The following is an 18,696-nucleotide window of genomic DNA, read 5'->3' on the forward strand; positions in this document are numbered from 1 at the left end:
AATCTATTCGACAACATTTTAGTCGTCGGTTGAGCACGATATCATATTTGATAATAAACAATAAATGGGGAAAGATAGTTTATTTTTGAAGGAGGGCTAGATATGTGATAACAACATTCATCATGCACCAATAAAATAAAAATACAGTGTACAATAACATTTTTGGTTTTAGTTAGATCACTATTGTTATATAGAACATCAGAAGATATATGAAATGTAATACAGCTGCTGAATAGTAAGCACCACTAAGAATTGCTGGTAAATGCTATGGTGAGCTAAGTAAAATGACATACTATATTAACCAAGACAATAATTGGATTGGAAATATGTTATGCAAATGAGCTGTTGTACAATTATCATATTTTAAGAATAGCTAGCTGCAGCAAAAGTTTTCATGCCTTCAACTTGAGTTATGTTTTAATTATTTATCGTGGGGCGGGGGGGGGGGGGGGGGGGGGTTGGGGTTGGGATTCATATGAGAAACTGCAGCCTCTCGTTCTATTACACAACAAATTAGGGAAATAGATAAAAGAAATGATTCGATATGCACAAACTTTTGCCTATATGAATTAGTATGTCCAAATAGATGTAAAAAATGTGAAATTTTCAACAAATGTGATACGTCTAAGTACTTTATACTGCTCTAGTTTAAAATTATGAGGTGATAATGTAAGGCGGTATGGCGCACCAAGTCAAAATTGAATCATGAAATAGTTTCTATCGAGCAAATTACATAAAAGCTGAAACATCTCAACATACAATATATAATTAATACACATATACTTAATTGATGACGTCTCAGTATTGGGATAGCCTGGTCCTAGTTCTGATGTTGGACAGATCATTACATATCGATCTTGATCGGTAAGTATGTTGATAGGTATTTGCCTGCTTGTTTGTCTGCTAGATATACGCGATATCTCACGAAAGCGAGGTTGAATCTGCTCCAAATTTTGCACGTGCATTCATCATACCTTGAACCAGAAGCCTATCGATTTTGGATGAATTATGTCGTACAATTAGCGAGTTATTAATTAATTAGTGACGGGACACAGGATGTCACTATGGAGTAAGAGCGCATGAATCGATCGATAAGTCTTTGGTCCCCGACCGATATTCTCGTTTTAGTATTGGTATGAAAATGACAAAGAATTTGAAAAAAAAAAAACATTTCAAAAAATCCAAATGTTGGTTGTCAAAGAAGCAATATCAGGAAAAAATGCCAATTATAAATGATTATTGACTATTGACCAATCAAAAATAAATTATTGTATCATTGGAATTTAGAGCATGGAGCTGACTGACTGAAATGACACATGGGAATTCTCTTAATTCTCGTCCTATGGATCAGCTCAGATTAAATCTGTTATGAAGTGGTTAAAGTCCATCTTAATTATAAAATTGGTGAAAACACAATCAAAAAATATTTTTAAACTGGTTCATCTCATCAACACACTTAAAAAAATGTGCCGTAATGTTGTGAATTAACTATAGTCAGATTATGCGCATCTAATCTATCACGATTGCGATACGTTGACAAAAAAAAGATATAATTAGAGATTTACATCAGTGTATGTAACAGCCTAAACTAACCCAAACTCAGGATGAAAGCCAGCATTATGGACTTATTAAATAATTGAGGGATCAAATGAGCCATGATGTGTCCTGCTAGACATCTTACATGAATTAGGAAACATGGTACCGGTGAGCAATCTAAGAAAGAAAGTAGAACAGGAATATGGAAAAATTGGTGCCATAGTTTCAAAGGTTATAATTTTTCAATTCAACGTAATGATAATTAATTCAATAATTAGTTATAGGATTGATGATACACAATTGTGTACAAAAACAAGGCAAAAATAGGCTAGCACCGACTCAATGTACAACACAGTGCTAATAACTAGAAATAAAATACAAAAGTGAGACTATTACATAATATAAATAAAATAACGTAGATATTGTTAAATTAAATGTTTTTGGTAAAGATGGCCCAGCTTCTTTGATAGCCTACCAATATTATCAGAGTAAATTTATTAGAAACAACTTGGATAAAAGTTATATTTGAGCTAATGTAGGATATCCTTCTGCACATAATTCATAATTAATACCTAATATAATAATTTGTAAAGCCTAATGCACTATTATATAGTTTGCAAATTAAGATCCAAGATATTTATTATTTGCCATTAATCTTTACAAACGAGCATGCAAAGTTTTAATTAAAGAGCTTTTAATAGCCTACTGTTAATATTTTTGGTAACTATTTTAATACTGTTTTTCAAATTTTAGAACTTTCAAGATATTCGTAGCACCAAATCAGTAATCTTCCAGGCTGAAGAGAGCCAACAGCATGTTAATAATTTTATGTGGGCATCTCAATTTTTTAATTGTATGAAAACAGTGAAAGTTGACTTTGGTAACAATACAGTGGGCAGGTAGGACTAGACAAAAAGGTAAATAAATACAGGAATAGTATAAAATAATATTAATAAGACAACAATATGTAAAGGAGTACACCTATAGGTTGAATATTTTTTCTTGGTTCACCCTGAACATACCAAAATCAATCTTAGGTCTTCTGTTATAGATTTTAAGATTTCAGTCAGAGTAATCATTCTTTGTGTTAAATTAAAAGGGCATATGCATATATGCAAACCATGCTTGAGCTAATAAAAAAAGGTTAATCTTTTAAATCCGATATAGACTTTTATTAAGATAGATGGGAGAGCTGAACAAATTACGGAGTCGCTGTACAATAGCAGCTTATTTCAAGGATTGTGGTCATTGAATCAGAATAGAAAAAACTTCATAATTCCGCATATATTTCGCGAGAAGTCCAATTCATTAAGATATTAACATGAATGTTCTGATCTGAGTATCATTACATTATTCCTGACAAACATTGAAATACTGAAAAAAAGAATGTATAAAAAAGCTTGACAAAACAATTTTTTGATGTGATAATTACACTAGAGCCTTAACATATCAGCATTAAATATAAAAGTCAAAATGGTGCCACCAGGAAAAATAAACAGTAAAAAAAAACGATTTCCTTTATATACAAGAAAAAATATATTTCTATTTACGGGTAGATTAATTTCCAATTAGTTGTTTACGTCTAACAGGATTGCCCCATGTTCTCCCATCATCATCATGTTCATCGGGAGACTGTACAGGGTTAGAATGACCCAGCATACTGATGCCATGAATTCCTGCTAACCCAGGTATTTGGTTATCAGGGCTATGCCCAAAATTTTGTGGATAAAACATGTTACCTAATCCTGTTGGACTAGATGACTTAATAACTTGTAATGAGCCCCGAGCACCAGTTATCCTTGTTGAAAAATTAGGAGTGAGGGGAGATGCCCGTTGTCTAAAATGACCATCGTTTCGAAAAGCTTGTGTTGTGTTTGGACGTGACACGCCCTCCCAGCCCCCTCTCCACGTTTGTTTCGCAAATGAGTCATCAGCGATCGCGCTAGATATTCTTCCAACCCGACCCCTTAATTTATTTTTACTAAATTCAATTGAAGCGTTTTCATTTACTGCCTCCAATGGTGGGAGTAATCTTGAATAGAGATTACCTCCAGAACTCGCAGGTGCTGTGGGTGGAGGATCAGTCGGTGACATTACTCTAATTCCTACTATTTCAGAAGGTCCATCAAAAACATTATGTCCCATTGATGCAATAGGTAGTTTGGTTCCTTTTGCTGCCATACCATCAAACCCACCAGTCGGTGTTCTTGCTCTATCACCCAGAGGCTGCAAACGTGCAGGCCTACCAGCAGTCCTACCCTTATTTTTTGCACTTTGTTGCCTGTTGGTAATGCCATGAAGTGAAAAATGTGAACGAACTTGGGGGCTAGATGTGCCATGCAACTGAAGCCGTGAAGTATTAAACTCCCTACCATAAAGATTTGCAGTATCCATTGGATGCATCACCAACTCTAAAGAACTGTCCTGATTGGCTGCACCATTTGGTTTGTCAGTACGAACTTGAAGTTTCTTCCTACTTATTTTCATAACTCCATCCAGAGATTGAAAATCTGTGGTTGAAAGTCGTCCAGACATTCTGCCACCAGCAAGATTTTGGTCTAGGTACCCTCCCCTTGATGGAGGAGGCAAACGTCCATGAAAATGCTCAGAATTAGAAACAAATAGAGCATTAGGATTAATATTGCGATCATCAAAATTTCCTCGATACGGGCCATCATCAAACCCACCTCTTTCATCTTGATCATAAAAAAAAGCAAAAGAGGATTTAGATGTTCCTTGATACAAATATGCAGCATTATCAACAGATTTTACATTATCCTCGATTTGTTTCATTGCCGACCGATAGTTGTCGAAAAGAACTTTCCACAAAGATTTGTTTGTCTTCTTTGCTGCTTCGTTTTCAATTTTAACTTTATCAAGGCTTGATATCAATTTCACCCAAGTAAGATCGAATAACTGGTTAATGACAGCATCTCGTACACATGCATTGGGAGTAATTGGCGGGTAACCAAGCCTACGTCTTCTTGGTACATGGTATCGTTTAGCAGTTTCATCTTCATCCATTTCACGAATATCATATGCCAAGTACTCTTCTACACTTCCATCTTGCTCAAAAATTTCTTCATGCAGATGAGATAAGTCTGTGAAATGACTTGATTCACTAGAAATATCTGAAGTTAACATATATCGCACTGGGATGGGAGACGGTGTTATAGAAGACCCAGAAAGAACCAGGTTTGAAGAGTCTGAACTTTCGGGAATATGAGGTTCTGATACAGGAGTTGCAACTCCGCTTACGTTTTGACTAGAAGGAAGAGATTGAAACCCTTCATCTCGTACCGGAGCAGTCTGCTTTCCTAGAATTCTCAAATGCGGGAATGCATCCATCCATTCTCGACATTCATGTTGCAGAAGCGAACTTCCAGACAATACACTTTCAAATAACATTTTTTCAATCGCTTGAAACATGTCTTGGACATCGCGGCTAGTTTTGTGATCCAAGACATCATCTCCCCATGAATATAACGAACTTCTTTCAGTTGTATTTCCGGTAGTTGAACTGTTTGCACCAGACCAATAATGTGAAGACTCAGAAACTGTTAATGCATCTTCACCAGGCAATGCTTTTGGTGGAGGGTAATCCCCTCCACTGGAGCCACCTTTTATTGTTGAGTCATCATCATCTGACTCAGCACCTGGCGTATGTCTCAGTCCAGTTTTTCTATAATCCTCATTGAAGGTTATTAAATCCAAACTAGAGCTCGGAACCAAATATCTATTCCTTGTATTATTATCGATAGCACTTCCACGAGACCATCCACGTATTTCCAAACTACTCGTATTTTGAGGTGTTAGTCTATAACGACTCGTCATGACGGACAGTATTTGAATTATAAATGAAATCTACATTTTAAGTAACTTTTTCATGGTCTGTTTTAGTAAGAATTCTAGACAGTAAAAATACAAAGCAATTTTTAGATAAAATCACTTATGATTGAGCCCAAAGTAAACATGAATTGCATGGAAGATCAAGTGTTCTTTCGCAACATAAATATGAAATAACATATGCAAAAATCAGAAAATGGTTGTGCCACGCCAACTAGAAGTACTTTGTTGTGAACACGTGATGCCTTCAAACAGTGCTCTTCCACCGGGTATACAGTATACCCAACTGTATACCTGACCATAATTTGGGTATACAATGAATAAACAGTATACGAGCCTAAGTCGAGGATTCTAAACTGTAATATAATAAATTATAAAATATTCATGCGGAGACAACAATGCAAATGGGGTGCACATGAAATTCAAATTGTTATTTACGCAAATAACCAACTTAAGCACATTGTTACATCACAAATTATATAGATAATGCGGGCACGTGTCTGGGTTGGTTATTTCGGCTGCCATGCATGTTGCTCGATTTACGTTGAACATTATTCCCGTTGACGCTAAGGCTGTCAAATTACAACGGTTATAACTTGTGAACACTATGATTGCATGATGATATTGCAGTACAATCTGTGCTTAAAATTTAATAATGTTTATTTAGGCCAGGGCTTGGATAAATATTGATATTTGTTAAGGTATACAAAGCTCTTGAAAAATTGTAAAACTGAAAAAGGTATACCACGGTAAAAAAGGTTGAAGAACACTGCCCTAAAACACTGAAACAGCAGAAAAGTCATGAGCTAAAACCGGTCTTACTACTTACTGAATACAGCGCGAAACACCGCAAAGAGCGCAAAACAGTGGGGAAACAGCGCGAAAGAGCGCAAAACAGAGTGAAACAGTGTGAAGCAGAAAAAAATTTTGCAATGAGTTCGGGGCACCTTGTTTTGAGTTGGAGTACCACGGCAGCAAATTAAAAACACAAACCAACGTATGTAGCCAGTAATGCTGTAATGGCAGGTCTGCCCCTGCTGGTGACACATTTTGGGTACCATAATTTAAAACATTTTCTATATGGATATGGTTGGCTTTAGGGTTAGGTAAAAAGGGACCTCCAGAAGTATGTGCACCAAGATGGCGCACAACCTGAAAATAGTATGTGTGTGTGTTGCGGATTCAGGTTGTGCGACATAGTGCTGCACATACTTCTGGAGCACCAAAAAGTAGAGGCGCAGTTCTTACCACTTCATGGCAGCTCCTGCCACGAACGTACCACGCCGTCTCCTGCCATGGTTTTATGGCGCTATTACCGGTATATTTACAAATTCATGTACCATATTTTAGTTTATCATGCGAAATTATATCTACTTAAACCCTAACCCTAACCCCAAATCCATCCAAACTGTATCCATAAGAAAAACATTCCAACTCACCAAATATTTATCACCATCAGCAGATTAGGGGCAGCCCTGCTATTACAGCCGACCTGCCGTGGTTACGGCAGTAAAATTGGTGGTATTCGATTTGCTGCCGTAACCACGGCAGCTCGCTATTGGTTTGTGGCAGCTAAAAAGTCAGTCGCCGTGGGTTTGGTCTTAGTGGCCGTGGTTTGGAAATCCCGCCATAGTTTTGCGGCAGCTGTAGACGCCACAAAATACTTGAAACTGCACTTGAAAAAGTAAGATGAAATTTCGCATGATGATCTATAATCCGGTACATAACCTTGTAAATATACCGGAAATAGCGCCATAAAACCATGGCGAGAGACGCCGTGGTTCTTTGGTGGCAGGAGGTGGTAATGACTGCGTCTCCTGTTTTGTGCTGTTTCCCTCTGTTTTGCGCTGGTTTCCTTCTGTTTCGCGCTGTTTTCTTCTGTTTCGCGCTTTTTTGAGCTGTTTCGCGCTCTTTGCGGTGTTTCGCGCTGTATTCAGTAAGTGGTAAGACCCAGCTAAAACTGCACAACAACCAGACAACCTAACTGCACAACTACCGAACCGCGTTAGGGTCTGCGCATCTTGGATGACAGTTAGTATAGTTTGGGGGGGGGGGCCTTATTACAATATGTGATGTCGTACCTAGTTACATCATATTTGAATGACGTAGGATAGTCTGGTGGGGGTTATAAATAACATATGACAGTATGATAAATAACAAAAATGGTTGTGCCACGCCACCTAGAGCTAGAAGTAGCCTACTTTGTTGTGAACACGCGATACCCTCAAACAGCAGAAGAGTCATGAGCTGAAACTCAGAAACTGCACAACAACCAGACAACCTAACTCCGCAACTACGGTGGGTACCGGTACCGTACCATAACAGCATAACCGAATCAGAAACCCGCATTACAGCATTAGGTACCGCCACCGGTACCAATATTAAAATATTCGCAGAGAAATGCCGACGGTATCAACAATAATCTCTGATTCATATTTACAACCATTGAACTAGCCTATATTTCCCAGTTACTGTACCGTAGTCGATGATATACGGTACGGTACTACTGTACACTGATAATCAAGAAAAACACGGAAACACAACACCACCACTCAGGCCAAATTCCAAATCAGCGCGAGGATATACAAAATAGCCCGATAGTAACCGAAGAATTTGCGACAGGTTTGATTGATAGATGGCGACAAACATAAAACAGAGAAAGAGAGAGATTTTATAAGCTAATATATTTCCTCTCTCCTACTTTTAATAAACAGAAACAAGTAGAAACAATTTATTTTACAAGTCAGAAGATACCTATGAGATTTTTTGAAAGTATCGATGTATTATTTTAATTTAATTCCAAGAATCGCGGACAATTAGGTCAAAGGTTGAAATTGGAATATCCAGTTCATCATGCACAAACGATTGTCTTGTATGACGTATACTCGCTCACAGACTTCACAGAAAATTTGACCACTGTGAAGCTAGCAGCATTTTTAGCCAGAATATTTTTACACATTGAATATAGGTTCCATGCGCATATAGTGTTCACTTATAGGTAAATATGAAAATTGAAAATGCTGATCAAAATATAATATTGGCACGAAAATAGATGAAAAATCTTTAAACTGAATAATTACACTAAATTTAACAAGAAAATAGTGTTTAAAAAAAAGACTAACTAAGCGAAAAATGAATTTTCAGGGATTCCGCAAATACAAAGTTTCGGAAAATTATCCTTTTCGGAACCTTGATTCCTCGAAAACCGCCAATAAAGGCAGCACCACGACACATTTGGAGAAAAGCAGATATCCCATAAATTCAATTTTTCTATAACAGAACAGTAGCAGTACGTTTTGGATTGACCATATATATTACCGGTTCCATTACATTTGAACCCACGTACATTTGAACCCATGACAATTGCACCTGTATGCTATTGCATCTATGGAATTTTTTTTGTTTCACGGATAGTTAAACCCATACTAACCCTAACCCATGGGCTTTAGCACCCGCATATAGATCGAACCCGTGGATAAACGCATGGGTTCAAATTTACGTGGGTTCAAATGTACGGTCACCATATTACCAAACATATCGTGTAATCTAAATTTTAATAATGGCATGGACGTAACAAATTTAAAATTGATTTTGTATTTCAATTAAATTTGCTAGATAATGAATAAAATATCATTTTCTCTTTGTCACACATTAATACTGTACATCTTTTAAACTTGGAATACGTTGCGGGAAGTATAAAACAGCAAAAAAACATTTGCGACTCCTAGTGGATTCTGTCCTGGATTACAAAAAATTATCGTTTTTAAAATGGCGATTTTTCGAAAACCGCCAATAAAGGCAGCACTACGAAATATTCGGATAAAAGCACATACATTATAGATTTGATTTTATTATGCCAGAACAGTAGCAGCACGTTTTGACTTGGACATATATAATACCAAACATAGCCTATATTCCTCGATTTTTAAAACAAAGGTACGTAACATATTAAAAAAGGGTTTGTATTTCAACTAAAGTTGCAGGATAATTGATCAAATATTTTTTTCTCTTTGTCGCACATCAATACTGTACGTCTATTAAAGTTAGAATAAGTTACAGAAAGTATAAAGTAATAATAAAAAAAAATTTTGCGCACCCCCTTAAATTAGTTTGAGAATTTCGAAAATTATCGTTTTTGGATTGGTGATTTCTCAAAAACCGCCAATAAAGGCAACATCACGACACATTCAGAGAAAAGCACATACCTTATAGATTCAATTTTATTATGTCAGAACGGTAGCAGCACGTTTTGACTTTGCCATATATAATACCAAACATAGCGTATACTCTTTCAATTTTATGAACAATGTGGACGAAACAAATTTAAAAAGGAATTGTATGTCAACTAAATTTGCTGAACAATTGATAAAATATATATTTTTCTCTTTGTCACACATTAATACTGTATGTCTATTAAACTTAGAATGAGTTGCAGAAGAAAAGTATAAAATACCAAAAAAACATTTTACGCCCTCTCGTGGATTCCTTTCAAAATTTCGAAAAATTATCGATTTTAGAAGGGCAATTTTTCGAAAACCGCCAATAAAGGCAGCACTACGACACATTCGGAGAAAAGTATATACCCTATAGATTTGATTTCACTTTAACAAAACAGTGGCAGCATGTTTTGACTTGGCTATATATAATACCAAAATAGCGTGTATTCACAGTTTTATAAACAATGTCGACGTAACAAATTTAAGATGGATTTGTATTTCAACTGAAGCTGCTGGAAAATTGATCAAATATATTTTTCTCCTTGTCACAAATGAATACTGTACGTTTATTAAACTAAGAATTAATTGGGAAAGTTTAAAATATAAAAAAAAAACATTTTACGCTTTCTATAATGGGTTCTTTTCTGAATTCCGAAAAATAATCGTTTTTGAAAGGGCGATTTCTCGAAAACCGCCAATAAAGTCAGCACTACGACACATTCGGAAAAAAGCAAACACCTTTTAGATTCGACTTCACTATACCATAACAGTAGCAGCACGTTTTGACTTGGCCATTTATAATACCAAACATAGCGTATATCTCAATTATTTGAATAGCGTAGATGTTCACATATTTTAAAAAGGTTTGGTATTTCAAATAAACTCACCTAATATCGTAATATTACGTTTTCTTACTTTTTCAAACACCGACACTGTGTGTTAATTAAACTTGGAATAAGATGCAAATTGTATAAAATAGTGAAAAATGTCTTAGAACCTATATATAATTTTTTTCAATTTCCCAAACATGCCGTTTTTGGAGTGACGAATTCTCGGAAAATAGCCAATAAAGGCAGCAATACGACACTTTTGGAGAATAGCAGATACGTTAAAGATTCGATTTCACCAAACCAGAACAGTAGCAGCACGTTTTGATTTGGCCATATTTAATACTAAACAAAGCATATAATTTTCAATTATATCAACTATGTAGATGTAACATATTTAAAAACGGTTAAGTATTTCAACTAAATTTACTGGATAATTCATCAAACACTTTTTTCTCTTGGTCATACATCAAAACTGTACGTTCATTAAACTTGGAATTAGTGTGCAAATCTTAAAATGCCAAAAAATGATTTGACGCCCTCTAGTGGATCCTTTTCGGAATTTCGAAAAATTATCGTTTTTGAAAGGGCGATTTCTCAAAAACCTCCAATAAAGGCAGCACTACGACACATTCCGAGAAAAGCAGATACCTTATAGATTCGATTTTAATATGTCAGAACAGTAGCAGCACGTTTTGACTTGGCCATATATAATACCAAACATAGCGTATAATTTTTAATTTTATCAACTATGTAGATGTAACATATTTGAAAACGGTTAGGTATTTCAACTTAATTTACTGGATAATTCATCAAACACTTTTTTCTCTTGGTCATACATCAAAACTGTATGTTCATTAAACTTGGAATAAGACGGCGAATCCTAAAATAACAAAAAATGATTTGACGCCCTCTTGTGTTTTTTTTTTTGAAGTTTTGAAAAAATATCGTTTTTAAAAGGGCGATTTCTCAAAAACCGCCAATAAAGGCAGCACTACAACACATTCGGAGAAAAGAAAATACCATATAGATTCCATTTCATTATGTCAGAACAACAGCAGCACGATTTTACTTGGCCATATATAATACCAAATATAACGTGTATTCACAATTTTATAAACAATGTACACGTAACATATTGTAAAAAGATTTTGTATTTTAACTAAATTTACTGGATAATTCATCAAACATCTTTTTTTTTTGAACGTACATCAATAATGAACGTTCATTAAACTTGGAATAGGTTGGAATAATATAAACTAATTTACGAGCTCTAAGTCAATATTTTCATTAAAATATAAAACCACGAATCGGTTACAAGTAATGATGGATCATTTTAGCCTGTCCCTAGTCAATCGCTGTCATTCCAGAACGCACTTTTTCATTGCAATCAAACTTAAGCTCATCGGAAGACACGATAACGATTAAAACACTTCATCCAAACCTATTTTTTTGAAACACGGCGAGAAACTTACAAATAACTTGCGAAATTGCGAAAGAAGGCAATGTTCACAACCATGCTTGAATGTCTATCTAAGAGAACAAGGTGTATCAGCGAATGTAAAAATAAATGCAAAAAAGAAGGGAAATTTACGATATGTTTGGTATTACGTATGGCAGAGTCAATCGTGCAGCTACTGTTCTAGTACAGTGAAATGGAATTCAAAATGTATTTGTTTTTTTCCGAATGTGTCGTAGTGCTGCCTTTATTGGCGGTTTTCGAGAAATCGCCCTTTTAAAAACGATATTTTTTCAAATTATGAAAAGAATCCACAAGGATGCGTAAAATAATTTTTTGTTGTTTTATACTTTCCGCAACTTATTCCAAGTTCAATTAAAGTACAGTATTGATTTAGGACCAGGAGAAAAATATATTCGATTATTTATCGAGTAAATTTAGTTGAAATACCAAACCGTTTTCAAATATGTTACGTCTGCATTGTTTATAAAAGTTTGAATACACGCTATGTTTGGTATTATATATGGCCAAGTCAAAACGTGCTGCTACAGTTCTGACATAATGGAATCAAATCTATAAGGTATATGCTTTTCTCAGAATGTGTCGTAATGCTGCCTTTATTGGCGGTTTTCAAGAATTCGTCACTCCATAAACGGTATGTTTAGGAAATTGAAAAAAATATATAATAGGGCGTAAGACATTTTATGTGGTTTTATACAATTCACAACTTATTCCAAGTTTAATTAACGTGCAGTATTGATGTATGACCAAGAGAAAAAAGTGTTTGATGAATTACCAGTAAATCTAGTTGAAATACCTAACCGTTTTTGAATATGTTACATCTACATGATTGATAAAATTAAAAATTATACGCTATGTTTGGTATTATTTATGGCCAACTCAAAACGTGCTGCTACTGTTCTGACTTTGAAATTTTGAAAATAATCCACAAAAGGACGTAAAATGCTTTTTGGTATTTTATACTTTCCGCAACTTATTCCAAGTTTAATGAACGTATGGTATATATGTATGTCCAAGAGAAAAAGATGTTTGATAAATTATCTAGAAAATTTATTTGAAATACCAAACCGTTTTTGAATAATGTTAAGTCTGCATTGTTTATAAAAGTTTGAATACACGCTATGTTTGGTATTATATATGGCCAAGTCAAAACGTGCTGCTACTGTTTTGACATAATGAAATCAAATCTATAAGGTATTTGCTTTGCTCCGAATGTGTCGTAGTGCTGCCTTTATTGGCGGTTTTTGAGAAATCGTCCTTTTCAAAAACGATAATTTTTCGAAATTCCGAAAAGAATCCACAAGAGGGCGTCAAATCATTTTTTGGCATTTTAAGATTTGCACACTAATTCCAAGTTTAATGAACGTACAGTTTTGTTGTATACCCAAGAGAAGAAAGTATTTGATGAATTTTCCAGTAAATTTAGTTGAAATACCAAACCGTTTTTAAATATGTCACATCTACAATATTTAATAAAATTGAAAGTATACGCTATGTTTGGAATTATATATGGCCAAGTCAAAACGTGCTGCTACTGTTCTGACATATTAAAATCGAATCTATAAGGTATCTGCTTTTCTCCAAATGTGTCGTAATGCTGCCTCTATTGGCGGTTTTCGAGAAATCGCTATTTCAATAACAATAATTTTTTGAAATTTTGAAAATAATCCACAAAAGGACGTAAAATGCTTTTTGGTATTTTATACTTTCCGCAACTTATTCCAAGTTTAATGAACGTACAATATATATGTATGTCCAAGAAAAAAAGATGTTTGATAATTTATCTAGTAAATTTAGTTGAAATACCAAACGTTTTTTGAATATGTTACGTCTGCATTGTTTATAACTTTTTGAATACACGCTATGTTTGGTATTATATATGGCAAAGTCAAAACATGCTGCTACTGTTCTGACATAATGAAATCAAATCTATAAGATATCTGCTTTTCTCCGAATGTGTCGTAGTGCTGCCTTTATTGGCGGTTTTTGAGAAATCGCCCTTTCAAAAACGATATTTTTTTGAAATTCCGAAAAAAATCCACAAGAGGGCGTAAAATCATTTTTTGTTATTTTTAGATTTGCCACTTATTCCAAGTTTATTGAACGTACAGTTGTGATATATGGCCAAGAGAAAAAAGTATTTGATGAATTATCCAGTAAATTTAGTTGAAATACCAAACCGTTTTTAAATATGTTACATCTACATAGTTAATAAAATTGAAAATTATATGCTATGTTTGGTATCATGTATTGCCAAGTTAAAACGTGCTGCTACTGTTCTGACATATTAAAATCGAATCTATAGGGTATATGCTTTTCTTCGAATGTGTCGTAGTGCTGCCTTTAGTGGCGGTTTTTGAGAAATCGCCCTTTCAAAAACGGTAATTTTGTGAAATTTATTAAAGAATCCACAAGAGGGCGTAATTTTTTTTCGGTATTTCAGACTTTCCTCAACTTATTCTAAGTTTAATGAAGTGCATTATTGTTGTGTGACAAAGAGAAAAATATTTTCTTTGATGAACTATCCAGTAAATTTAGTTGAAATACAAAATCAGTTTCAAATTTGTTATATATACATTGTTTTAAAAATTGAAGAATATACGCTATGTTTAGTATTATATATGGTCAAGTCAAAACGTGCTGAGACTGTTCTGACATATTGAAATCGAATCTTTGGGGTTTCTACTTTTCACCAATGGTGTTGCAATGCTGCCTTTATTGGAGGTTTTCATGAAACGACCATGTTACACGACGAAAATTCAGTCATTTTTAAACATCTCTCAAAGAATTATAAAAAAATTTTGTGCACTGTAACAGTCGCTTTAGCTTGTTTACTATATATTAACAATACGAGGAGTGTAATTAATGATTGTTTTGCTTTAATTGCTATTGTGAAACTAATCAAAATATACACTTTCTTTTAAAAATCATTGGGAACATTTATTTTCACGCGTGGGTATTTTCTGCGATTCTGTCAGTCACAATTTCGTGTTTTGCTGCTAGCTTCACAGAGGTGAAAATTTGTGGTAATCGATCTTGTTCGTTCTGAGTACGGATCGAGAGATTTGTACACATGAAAATGGCGGTTCATCTTAAAAAGAGGGCTTGTGAAGAATTCAGCCATGTTATCCAAAGCGACCTTAGCACACCAAAACGGCTACGTCTAATTAAAAAAAGTTCAAGTGAGTGTTAGGTTAAAACACTGAAAACATGTAAAATATTCCCGTATAAAATTGGATTTTTTTGTTCGGATTTTTCATATGTTTTAAATTAATTTACACATGACGGTAAAATAAATTTAATACCGTACTTCATTCCAGTGCTGGCTAATTGAATATCTATATTGATATATCACCTGTTTGTTTCAGTTCATATTGAAAAACAAACTTAACCATTAACTTCGTCATTTGTTTTTAGATTCAACAGAAAAACAGACAATTGTAAAAGTCAAAGATTCTGACAGCTCAAAAGAAAAACTTCAATCCCTTATTCAGTTCTCAAAAAAGCTTCCAATACCTCCTAATCAGGTACGGCAGAATGTTCTCGAGCTACTAAAACTTTTTGCAAATGAGAAAGATTCATCTGTTCGAACAAAGATTGCTTGGTTGATAGGGAATTTGTGTCAAACAGCAAGATTTAATGCTCTGAGCACACTGAAAAGTATTATTTCACTCCTTAAATCTGAAAAATCGAGCCAAGTATTGTCACAACTTTGGTCTGTTCTCACTAATTGCGCTAAAATTCTCCCGAATGAACGAGAACTACATGAAACCCTTGTTGAACTTGCTTGCAAAACATTGCTTAGCAAAAACCATAAAGTTCGAAGCGAGTGTCTTATACTGATCGGTAACCTCGGAAAAATTGAGAAATCGACTGAACCATGTAGGCCTAGTAGTAAAAGCAATAAAGTGAACATACAAACACTTCTTGGAGATTTCTTTGGAGATCAAGAACCAAGAGTACGATGTAGTGCATTACAAGCAATGATATTGCTCCATCAAAGAAGACAAAACTTAGAACTTCATGTGTATAATCAAGCTTGCTCAGCTCTTTCTGATGACTATGAAGCTGTGAGAGTTGCTGCTTTAAAACTTGTCTGGATAATGAGCAACATATACCCAGAAAGTGAGGTATCTGTTTCAATGTCAGATGAAAAACTACGACTTGTAGATGATGCTTTTGTAAAACTGTGTGACATGGTGAATGACAGTTCATATAAAGTCAGAGCGGCTGCTGCTGGACTTCTAGGTTCCATGCACCTAGTTAGTAATTCATTTCTTTTTCAAACTCTGGACAAAAAATTGATGTCGGATTTAAAAAAGAAAAAATCACTAAACGAAAAAGCAAAAGAGGCATATGTGGGTGAATTCTCTTCTGGTGCTAAATGGGCGGATGATGCTCCCAAAGAAGTAGATACGGAAGCTAACCAGCTTATAATTGGAGGAGCTTGTGGTGCCTTTGTTCACAGCCTCGAAGACGAAATGTTAGAAGTACGAACTGCTGCTGTTGATTCTCTTACAGAGCTTGCATGTCATCGTATCAATTCAAAATTTCCTCAAGCAGCTTTGGATTTTCTTGTTGATTGTCTTAATGATGAAATTGAAGCCGTAAGATTGAATGCAGTCAATTCTTTACATAAGATCATGCAGAATGTTGCTCTTCTTGAAGACCAATTGGAAAACGTATTAGCGGGAATGGAAGATTTCTGTGTTGAAATAAGAGAAGGAATACATTTACTGCTAAGTAATTGTACCTTGACATCAAAATTCTGTCTTAATGATACAATTATGAAGTTGCTCAAAAATCTCAATAAATATCCACAGGACCGAATGTCTATCTGGAAAGCTTATAAACACATAGGGAAGCATCATAGCCAATTGGTGTATTTGCTTGTTCCGCATTTACTATCATGCCATCCTTACTTTGATATGCCTGAACCAAAGATGGACGACCCAGGTTATATTGGCGTTCTTATTCTTGTTTTTAATGCAGCGGAATTATGTCCGAAAATGACGCAAATATTCCCAGAGCATGTTGTAAGGCATTATCAGTATCTTCGTGACAGTATACCTGATTTAGTACCGCAAGAAATTAAACTAACAACTTTTGCAAATGGAGATGAATCGTGTATGAATTCCCCACCTCGACGGTCTGAAGGTGCATCAGATCCTGCAGAATTTTTAAACAAAGCACTACAACGTGTTAAAAATCTACAACTTCATGACAGCAGGACACAAAAAAGCCTTCTCACTTGTACCATCAATGATTTGAAACACATTTCTAACATTGCGCCAAAGCTTTCATCGACTGCTACCAGCTCAGCAAATTTTTTGCAAGCACAACTACTTCTGTCAGAAATAGTTGATACCAGGGCGTGGTCTGGATCTGCATTGGCTTGCACTCAACATTTAGAATCCACAAGACCGGCTGCTAGAAAAATTGAGAGACTAACACAAGAACTAGAGCATTTGTTTCTTGGTCTGAGTACGGACGAAATTGCTCTTCTCAGGCAGATGTGCCTGAAAGCACAATCATTGGAGTTCCTAATGGATATGCAGAACCTAATGAATCAAAAAGATGTGTCAACGTCTTCTCTTTCACTGAGATGCCAGAAATTCTTTAACACTATAAAAGATGTTCATCAGTATTTGGAAACGCACAATCATATACCTGATTCATTTTCAAAAACACTTTTCAACGAAGTCTTAAAGTTGGATCCAACGAAAAAATATTCATTAGTTGTCAAGTTGCTTCAACCATTGTTATTACATTACAGTGTATCTAATGTCACTTTCTCCAACAAAGTTCGGGAGTCAAAGGTCGTAGTTCATACTCCTCTTTCTCGGACAGATTCCAGTATATCCTTTTCAGCAGGATTAACTACTGCTCTAGATGTGGATGCTACTTCAACAAATATCCCAAACCCATTGCGTGATGTGAGAATACAGATTAAATATCCAGATTCAACTGTTCAAATGGTTCTGTTAAAACCACAGGATATCAAACAAATATCTGCAATGGAGCATCGAATAATTACTAAGGTGAATTCTTTGACTAATTACTATTTACAGCATGCTAATTGTATTTAATATTCAAGGGGTGAGTAGGGACAGAATACCACATAATTCATTATAAAAATGTAATTTGTGAGCTATAAATATGATTTTTGAGTATGCAAAATCATGATTTAAGTTAGTAAATTTTCCATAGTGAAGTTATGCTTATGGCACTTTACACAATTTTGATTTTCACAGATTTATTAAGGATTTTACATGAAACACATGGCGGAATAGCTATTTAAATAAATATTGGAATCCTAAATTGGGAGATAGTAATGTGATAGTGTCTTTACATTTTTTCCGTTCACTTAAGAAATCTTAATTGCAGGTGTTTATCAGCCATCAGCAATGGACAGATGCTTGTCTTATCAAGATGCAATTTGTTAAAGTATTCAACACTGGAAGATCCCATGAAGAAGGATCTAACATTGGAATTCTCCCATTGTCAAAGACTGTTGAAATCTTGTTGCATCCTAAACCCACTATTCGTGCTTAATAATTGATGAATTTTTTACTTAATTAAAATCAGATCTTCTTGTCACTTGTCAAAGCTTTGTATAGAAAATTTTCAGTGCTTCAGAAGTATGTGTCAATAAGGAAGTAACTAATTTAGTTCGCCTATGTTACATCAAGTTGTGTAAGCGACTGAAACCTATTGGCAGGGGGGATATTCGTTTGGCTAACTAACAGAATCGGTCACCGACCTCGTAATAGAACTAAAATAAGGAAAA

General features: G+C 34.9%; 2 protein-coding genes across 2 annotated transcripts; one reads left to right on the forward strand and one right to left on the reverse strand.

Annotated features, from left to right (window-relative positions):
• Positions 1-65: 65 nt before the first annotated feature.
• LOC120337565 (uncharacterized) lies at positions 66-5,750 on the reverse strand. The gene has a single exon (XM_039405393.2). It carries the CDS (start codon positions 5,368-5,370, stop codon positions 3,094-3,096), a length of 2,277 nt encoding a protein of 758 aa, XP_039261327.1. The 5' UTR covers positions 5,371-5,750; the 3' UTR covers positions 66-3,093.
• Positions 5,751-14,900: 9,150 nt separating this feature from the next.
• Positions 14,901-18,506, forward strand: LOC120337940 (integrator complex subunit 4-like). Its single transcript, XM_039405848.2, has 3 exons — positions 14,901-15,088; positions 15,324-17,947; positions 18,294-18,506. The coding sequence occupies exons 1-3, from the start codon at positions 14,980-14,982 to the stop codon at positions 18,459-18,461; spliced, it is 2,901 nt and encodes a 966-aa protein (XP_039261782.2). The 5' UTR covers positions 14,901-14,979; the 3' UTR covers positions 18,462-18,506.
• The last annotated feature ends 190 nt before the right edge of the window (positions 18,507-18,696 follow it).

The sequence above is a fragment of the Styela clava genome, chromosome 10 (assembly GCF_964204865.1).
Source record: "Styela clava chromosome 10, kaStyClav1.hap1.2, whole genome shotgun sequence".
Taxonomy (NCBI): Eukaryota; Metazoa; Chordata; class Ascidiacea; order Stolidobranchia; family Styelidae; genus Styela; species Styela clava.